Source organism: Salmo trutta, chromosome 26, assembly GCF_901001165.1.
Source record: "Salmo trutta chromosome 26, fSalTru1.1, whole genome shotgun sequence".
In the NCBI taxonomy this organism is placed as follows: Eukaryota; Metazoa; Chordata; class Actinopteri; order Salmoniformes; family Salmonidae; genus Salmo; species Salmo trutta.
This window is the reverse complement of record NC_042982.1, coordinates 5,234,302-5,243,680: the sequence shown is the minus strand read 5'-3', so window position 1 is coordinate 5,243,680 and position 9,379 is coordinate 5,234,302. Positions and strand designations below refer to the sequence as shown.

Genomic DNA, 9,379 nt, shown 5'->3' with positions numbered 1-9,379 from the left:
ACCTTCCCAATATTGAGCTGCAATCCCTTTTGCCCTTAAAACAGCCTCAATTTGTCAGGGCATGGACTCTACAAGGTGTCGAAAGCGTTTCACAGGGATGCTGGCCCATGTTGACTCCAATACTTCCCACAGTTGTGTTAAGTTGGCTGGATGTCCTTTGGGTGGTGGACCATTCTAGATACACACGGGAAACTGTTGAGCGCCAAAAACCCAGCAGCGTTGCAGTTCTTAAAACACTAACCGGTGCGCCTGGAACCTACTACCATACCCCATTTAAAGGCACTTGAATGGGGTATGGTAGTCTTGCCCATTCACTCTCTGAATGTCACACATACACAATCCATGTCTCAATGTTTAAAAATTGTTCTTTAACCTGTCTCCTCCCCTTCATCTACACTGACTGAAGTGGATTTAACAAGTGACATCAATAAGGGATCATAGCTTTCACCTGGATTCACCTGGTCATTCTATGTCATGGAAAGAGCAGGTGTTCCTAATGTTTTTTACACTCAATCAGTGTATAGATGTATATTAGGAACAAAACATTATGAGTACAGATTATTGTATGGAACAACATTAAAATGTTTCTGAGAAAGATAATTAGAAAATATAATTTGAGTAAATGTATTTATTGGTTTCTTTAAAACATGTATACGAGGAAAATGCAATGAATTGATGGTTTATTGTTGATGTGAAAAACAAAATGATTTTAAGGTTGTGCCATTATATTTGAGGTGGGGTCGCAAGAAATTCTTAGGAAGAAAATGGTGTCCCCAGAAATTCTGGTGTAAAAAAATTTGTGCCCCACTGAAAAAGTTTGAATACCACTGTTCTTAAGGGATCTTTTGCATTTGTGGCCTGCTGGCGCAAGGGATATAGATTAAGGCATTATGAAAATAGACAACAGTTCCTTCTACAGTCTCAGACCCTCATTGACCCAAACTAAGCTATCTGCTCAGCCGTTTCATTAACATCATTGTAAAAATGCATGGCCTAGGTCATACACCTTCAACCAAGTACACTAAGGCAGGAGAATGCATATCCTGTGCGGAAATTCGGTGTTTGACTGGCACTTTGTATAGATGCCTTGAAAAGCAATTTTAGAGATGAATGAAATCAACTTAATAGTGGATTTAATTCAAATGTTGAAAGAGCCCCTTCAGATTTAAGGTCCAGGTTTTAGATTGGACGTGACAAATACAAATGAACCTGACATACCTGGAAAACCTCCAAACTAATACTTTGTCAAGATGGCCTGGTTTCAGGCACACTTGACATATGAGTGGCAGACCCCTTGGGCATCGTCAAGGAGGCGGATCCATCAAAGCCTAATGTTGACAGACAGACCACAGTTGTTCACTTTCTCCCACTCATTTTAGTCAATTTAGTAGAAAAGCACAGCCAAAACAATGAATCCCAAGGACACCACCAGCAACGTATAAAACATCCAACTTCCTAAAGGAAAATTAGTAACATTACATGCTACAATCAATGAATTTGCGATATGGTACATTGACTAAATCAACTTGAATGAACACATGGAGAAAGTGCAGCTTTGCTCCACAAATCCAATCTAGACAGGGATGGCCTTCATTTCATTACAAGGAGTGTATTCATTAAGGCATGTGATGGAAAACGCTTAAAAAAATTGCAAAGTAAAATTAAAATGATTGTTTCTTATTGGACAAGTTCAAGTAGGCCCTCCCTGTTTCAGTCCTTTTTGTTCCGTTTGGTGCCAAATGAATACGGTCTAGAGGGATGGCTCACCCCAAAATTGAGGTTTGTTATCATTGGGAAAGCTGCAGTCCTATATCCTAAATTAATCGGAATAATTGGCACCATATCATTTTTCGAAATGATATTGCGGAATTTACAAAATGGTGATACAGGAATAAATGTCACATAAAAGACTTCAAACCCCTCAGACTTATGAAAACATCAGACAATGTTTCATTTTGGGAGTCTTTAATAAATCAAAGTAAAATTCCTGTAAAAACATTTACTGGGAGTTTTAATTTGTTCTGGAATGTGTTGAATTCTTCCCCAATGCCACCATCTCAGTATGACTACCTCTGCAGTGTGATTATCTGCATTGCCTGCATGTAATGTTTGTGTGTATTGTGTCTGTGTGTGTGTGCACATGCCTGTGTGCCTTCATGTGTGAGTGTGTGCGTTTCTGTGCGTGTGCATGAGTGTGTAGTGCATGCCGCAGAGATTGTGTCTGAGTCATGTCGAGGCAATGGCGCAGCACGATGACAAAGAGAGTGAGTTGAACAGAGGGAATGGAGAGCACAAATTGGAAATAGCGAACCAATACCAATTTCTTATAGTATATGGGATTCATATGATACTGTATACCACAGTGGACAATGGAAAGAAACTCAAAATGGTGGTATGTTGTGGTTCCTAGTATTGTTTATGACTTGTGATCTGGGGGCAATATCAAGAGACAGGGCCCACACATGCGCAAAGGGAACGAATGAGGACTATTTCTGATTACCTTGGGGTTCTTTGTGTCTCTGGGCAAATTGTTTGAACGGGAAACTCACTCTCCCCTCCCATCATCAGCATCACACCTGCTGACATGAGCTGCTGCCTTTCAGAAATATGTTTAAAACATATTTTCATATAGAATATAGTCACTATTATAAACCAAGTCATTGCGTTTGTTTTTATGTTCAGTTCTCTTTGTCGTCGTCTCAAGGCCGTGGTGCTTTTCCATCGCTCAATATGCTCTTTTTTTTGTCGGCACTTTCAAAGAATGATGCTGAATTGGAAGTCTTTTTCTATGTGTTCTCTGTTTTTAGCTCTGAAAAGGCAAGAATGTCCACAGTTCTCGAGAAAATAAAAAATGGTATCGTCTCAGAGAACAATAGAATAGTAACAATATGGTCAATATCAAGAACACAACAAAAGGACAAATAATTTATAAACAAATCAACAATTAGCACGAGTGACAGAAAATACTGCATAGTACAAATGCCCCGTAACCTGTGTCCTTCACATCCTAGACAGGGCATAGGGCCTTCGAGACAGACAGCCCATACAGAGAGGTCGTGTCCCCTCTGACGGACTTCCTCTGGTAGTCTCTATGGACAAGTACAACGGGAGTTCCATCACTAAGCCCAGGGCATCATTCCAGAGCTCCACTCAACTCAAAGATCCCTTCCAGGGGGGACGTGCCCAAAATTTCCACAGCCAAAGCCAACGCCCCAGCCGCCGTCCTCCCAAATCAAATACACCAGGACCAAGGCAGCTCCTGTCATAGTACCACATGACCTTCCCATGATGCCCTCTGTTGCCCCTGTGGAGACGTGCCTACTGGGTACAGTAGTACAGTGGGTGTGTGGTGGTCTAGGTAGGTAAAAGGGTTGTCCAGGTCAAGGGGGGGGGGGGGGGACATTGTTATTCGGGTTCGCTGCTGTTGGTCGTTTTCTCCCACTCTATGCTCTCCTCGCTATGGGTGGGCGAGGCGCCGTGGCTGGGGCCTCCCCCGGGACGCATGGCGCGCAGCCCCTGGAAGCGCCTGCACTCGGGGCAGATGCGGATGTGGCTGCAGCCACGCGCCACCAAAGCCGCCTCCTGCGCCAGTCTGTGGGAGAGGGGCTCAGAGAGGGGCAGGCCGGCGGCAGCGCCACACAACTTGCCATTGCTCAGGCTGACGGCGGCGGCCCTCGCCCGGCGCTCTTCCAGAGGCAGGGAGCGAGGACGGAGCATGGTCGTCCCCCGCCGACGCCTCAGCTGTAGGCTGTCCCGGCACAGGACGATCCCCTGGAGCTCCCGTAGCATCTCCTCACACACCGACAGCTGCAACACACACAGGGAGAGAGAGGGAAGAGAGAGAGAGAGACCGGGTGATCTCACTGACACACTGCAAGATCAGAGACTGACGGACAGACAACAGCTACACAAATAAGATAGAATAGGATGTAATGGACATTTAAATGTGACAATATCTAACAAAAGGAACTGAAGACGTAGTTTGTTGAGAAAATATAACAACAACCTAGGGTCTTCAAAGAAAAACAGACAACTGTACAACATTGTATACAGTACTAGATGGTTAAATATTTATATATTTCCACTAGATTGTTTAACATTCTTATATATTATAGGAAATGATTGTGAAATATTGGTTACATTGTAAATTTAGCCATTGTCATCTCTATGACATAAGACTAATTGCCCAAGCTGCATTAAATGGGTGTTACTGTATCTGTGTGTGCTAGTGTGCCTGTCTCCTCTCTGTGAGGATAGAACAGAGATGTAGTCACACAGTACAGCTTTCTAACTGTGTTGGCCCATGGCATCTCCCTTTGTACTGTGTAATAGAAGGGAAACACTTACAGAGGCACTGTGTGGGCTATGAGCCATGCCAACTGACAAAAATCAAATAAGTCAATCCAAATAAGCAATTAGATAAATAGACAGCTTGTACACAGACACAGACACAGACACACACACACACACACACACACACACACACACACACACACACACACACACACACACACACACACACACACACACACACACACACACACACACACACACACACTTGATTGTTTCCTAGTTCCCCCCAAAATAAGTCAGGTGGCATAGGCTTTTCTGTAAACATGCTGGTTTATTTAGATTATTATTTTTTTTTATCACAGTGTTGTATCGGGAACAAATCCAACTGAAAACACAATCATATTTCATAAAGAAAAACATGACAGCAAATTACTGCAGAAACGGAAATAAAATAAATGTCAAACCACGAAACTACGTCTCATTCAAATGTTAATTCAAAGGGGGCTGATTTTAGGTTGTTCAAGAATAAAAGCACGGCATTTGAAGCCACATTCACTACCGGTGGAGACAGCTGAAGTCTATTACCTAAAGGCCTGTAGATAGATAGTTAGATACCCTATGTCAGGTATTATCTTTGGCTTTGTGCTGTAAGGTCTCGGAGGCAAATAAAGGCAATGGCGCCCACTCGGCAAGGGGTGGCAGGGATAGGAAGCTGTGTGTTTCCCCATGTGTGAGGAAGCATAGTGGGCTTGTGGGGATTGCTGCTCCTGGAGTTGAGCTGGGTCTGGGAGAAGAGAGCATCAGGGCGGGGAGAGGGAGACAAAGCAGATGCAGGTAAAATAGCCCTCTCTCACCTCTGTTCCGGGCGTCTGCCGCAGAAAGCACATAAACTCCAGCACCGCCATAAAGATGGCCACCAGGAGACCGCACACCAGCACCACGAAGATACCGCCTATGTTTTCCATGCCTAGCCCTGAGAGGGAGAGAGAGAGAGAAATAGAGTCACAAACACACACACACACACACACACACACACACACACACACACACACACACACACACACACACACACACACACACACACACACACACACACACACACACCACAGTCAGCATCACAGTGACCCCGATACTACACCTGTCTAAATAGGGTGAGTAAGATGAGAGGGGGCGGACAAGGGGGAAGGATGGATGGATGGATGGATGGATAGAGAGAGAGAGAATGACAGATGGAGGGGTAATGGCACCTTTGGCACGGTGATCCTCCTCCTTTGGACACTTGCCACCATCCCACCATTTCCTCTTCAAGATCTCTAGACGGTTGTCTTCTTGCAGCTTGAGGATGGCAAGGTCAAACTCATCCCGGTACACTGACCCTGAGGAGGGAGATGTACAGAGGGTCACAGCCCTGCAAAGACCATCTCGTCAAGGAGTGAGCATATAGATTCATTCCTGGGAGGTTTCCTGTAGCATGTGTTTTTATGCATTATGATGAGTGCAGTTTACAAGAAGTGCTAGTCTATATGTGTGTGCGTAAACGTAACCTTCCTATGACCTATGATTTGCATATCCCACACGGTATACTAAGACAGTGTTCTCCAAATTGAACAAATACTGATATGTGGTATGGCTGGGGTTTCCGAGGACCGGTTTGGGAAACACTTTTCAAAGACAAAAACCAATGCATTTGTTGGTTTCACTTTGAACAATAGAATATAGATTTTTCAAGCAAACTCCAGTCCATACCAAGAGTCGATTAAAATACATTTCACTCATTCCAGTTCGCTCCACTGTTCATGGGCTTTGAAAGTGATGTAGTGACAGCATTTCCTTTTCATAAACACCGCACTAAGGAGAGTGAGCAGAGAAAACCCATAAATTTGCCACCCAAAAAATGCCCGCTCCAGTTGGAGATGTGTAAAATTGGTACTCTCTCCTTCTCCTTCTCCTACCTACCCACCCCTCCTTTTACTCCATGCCCTTCTCTCCTCCCCATCTTCCCTCCACACTTACCCGCTGGCATGCCGATGCCGTAGCCCTTGGTGTCCAGCAGACCTCCTATCTGGGTGAGGTTACAGTTGCGCTGCCGGTAGTACTCGTTCATGGTGCTCTCTAGCAGGTAGGCGTAGTTAGAGTTGACCACGCGGGCGATGCCCTCCTCCGTGCTCTTCACAAACACACTGGGCTGCTTGGAGTGCATGAAGTTCCACATGCGCTGGTACGTCTGGTAGCGCGAGTTCTGTGATATGGGGGGGGTCATGTGACAAGAAGAGGGAGAAGCACAGTCAGATCTCGTCTGATCTGAGGGCTGAGGGCATGCTTTGGGCTCTGGAGCACAAAAGAGGCCCCGTAGGAATCTAAAGGAGAGAGAGAGGAGCCCCCTCTGACTGTCTCCCTTTTGGTCTTTGTCTTTCTCTCTCTGTCTCTGTCTCCACCCTTTCTCTTTGACAGATGAAAGCCTGCTTTGAGGCCAACTACATAGGCTGAAAGGGAAAGTCAGCGGCTGACCCACACTGCCTATCTCTTCAGGTGCAGCACTGAGCTTTCCTTCAGGGGTAAGAGGATATTGACAATCAGACAGGAAACAGATAAGCCATGGTCGGTGGAGGTGGAGCGGGGGACAGACAGTGAGGTGACAGGGTCTAAGAGAAGATCAGTGACAGGTCATCTATTATAGTGGAGGGGGCCGTGTGTGTGTGTGTGTGTGTGTGTGTGTGTGTGTGTGTGTGTGTGTGTGTGTGTGTGTGTGTGTGTGTGTGTGTGTGTGTGTATGTGTGTGCGTGCCCTTCACCTGGAAGAAGGTCATGGTGGAGCCCCCGTGCATAGTGCCGTACTCGATGGCCGTCTGGTCAGCCAGGTCGTCCACTGACTCGATGGGCACCTCCATCCTCTGGACAGTGAGGAAGGCAGCCAGGTTGGCCGTGTAGGACGAGATGATGATCAGGGTGAACGCCCACCTGGAGGGACAGAGGGAGCAGCAGTCAGACGTACCGACTGGGACTACCTCAGTGGTACAGTATCAGCTATAGACTCACACAGACTACCTCAGAGGTACAGTAGAGGTTTATGGTTCACTGTCTCAGGCAAACCCAATGAGTTGTGGCGTTCCGCAGGGGAGCATGCTTGGGCCTCTACGGTTTTTAATGTATATAAAGGATATGAAAGATGCTTGATCTTGCCGTTTTTGCCTTTATGTGGATGACTGTACACTTTTGGTGCCTCATAAAAAGTAAAACTATGTTGCAGGGCATTCTTAGCACAGAGCTTACTAACATTAGCAAATGGCTTGGAGATAATAAGCTATCTCTGCACTATTATTTTTGGGTCCAGACCTAAATTGTGTAGGTCCTCTGAAATCAAAGTGGAGTTAGGGGGTGAGGTGCTGCCAACTAAAACCTCTGTTAGCTACCTGGGATGCATCCTTGATGGAAGCTTGGGAGGTGTGAGCATGGCCAGTAAAGTGCTACGGACATGTTTGGCTAGAAAGTCCAAGCTGCTTGATAAGGACTCCATGAGTGTGCTAGCCACTGCCCTCATTCAATAGCATTTTGACTACACTAGTATTTCCTGGTTTGGGGGCTTATCTAAGCTTCTGAAGGGGAAGCTCCAGATAGCCCAGAATAAGCTGATCAGGGTAGTATTGAAGGCGAGTCCACGTACTCACATAGGCAGGAGCTGCTTTCAGGAACTCAACTGTCTGCCTGTTGAGGCTAGGGTGTCCCAGATTAGACTGGGTTTGGTTTACAGGAGTATTTATGGTTCTGCGCCCAGATATCTAACTGATTACTTTCCCCATGTTAGGGTCGCACACAATCCCAGCACCAGATCAGGTGTTGCTAATGTGTGCTTATACAGGTTCAGGAGTAATGCTGGGAAAGGTACTTTCTTGTATATTGGAGCCTCAGTGGAATGAGTTGCCTCTGCACATAATCTTTCAAAATAAAGTCAAAAACTATGAATGACCCTTATGATGTAACTGCAATGATGAGATTGATGTTCTTCTTCTCTGTTTTTGTTTTATTATTTCACTGCCATACTGTGTTTGATCTTGTCTAGCCATCTTGTCTCAAGAGGACCACACCATTAATTATATTCATGTGCATCTATGGCTTTTTCAAGTTTTATGTGTGCTTGTTTTTTAAAATGGTTGAATTAATAAACAAAATGATGTATCATTGAACGACTCACACAGACTACCTCAGAGGTACAGTATCAGCTACAGACTCAAGCGCATAGGCTACCTCAGTGACTACCAGGTATGGACTCAGACATACAGACTACCTCAGCGGTACAGTATCAAGTATAGTATCAGACTCTTAATTGGATAGGAAATAGGAAATATTCAGGGCCCAGATGGTAGGCTAATTGGAGCAGGGGCACATACATGATATGATCATAGCGTTGTCTTAAGGGTTTATAAGTGGTTGCTAATTAGAGGTTGACCTTTTGCCTGTAGCCTTGACCTCTCGACTGCAGCTTCAGGAACTTCAAAGTAACATTTTCCCATCTTTCCCTTATCACACTACTGAACTGAGCCGAGCTTACCTGCGCTAGCCTGTCTGGTTAACCTTCCACCATGGTGGTGGAAATTATATATCTGAGCAACGTTACGGTTCAGGTCTACATCGAGACAGATGTGTAAAGTCAAGGTGTCTAAGTCAAGCAGTATGATTTGCGGGCAAACCAAGCTGTGCTAAGCCAAAGGTGTACTGGATGGGCCTGGTTACGCATCCGCCATAGTTGCTGGAACTCTGCTGGAAAGGACTATGCGAGAAAAAAAAAACACATTTGTACTCACCATACTCCACTGACGCAGCGCGTGGAGAGGGCGCGGGGCGCAATGGTGGACCCCTGCTGCATGAACCCCCCCACGGGGAACCAGAAGCTGTTGCCAAGCGAGTATTGGTTGATGAGGAGGTTACAGCGCCCCTTCAGGCAGGGGTGGGGATTGTACCACTCGTAGGGGGTGAGTCTAAACAGACACACGCACGCACACAGCGTAGAGACATTAGAGGGGAAATACAACAACTTAAACAGTCAGCGAAGCACAAAGTCACCTTGAGTCCCATGAGGTGGTGTGATGTGT

At 45.6% G+C, this 9,379-nt stretch overlaps 1 protein-coding gene across 1 annotated transcript in view; it reads right to left on the bottom strand.

Moving 5' to 3' along the window:
• Window positions 1–613: 613 nt before the first annotated feature.
• Window positions 614–9,379, bottom strand: part of LOC115162938 (glutamate receptor ionotropic, kainate 4-like) — a 462,700-nt gene continuing 453,934 nt past the window's right edge. Inside the window, exons 15-20 of the mRNA XM_029714471.1 lie at window positions 9,092–9,265; window positions 7,085–7,250; window positions 6,307–6,532; window positions 5,541–5,669; window positions 5,148–5,266; window positions 614–3,807 (exon numbers count right to left, since the gene is read on the bottom strand). Of these exons, the coding sequence (XP_029570331.1) occupies window positions 3,406–3,807; window positions 5,148–5,266; window positions 5,541–5,669; window positions 6,307–6,532; window positions 7,085–7,250; window positions 9,092–9,265 (1,216 nt within the window). The 3' untranslated portion in view covers window positions 614–3,405. The remainder of the gene's footprint in view (window positions 3,808–5,147; window positions 5,267–5,540; window positions 5,670–6,306; window positions 6,533–7,084; window positions 7,251–9,091; window positions 9,266–9,379) is intronic.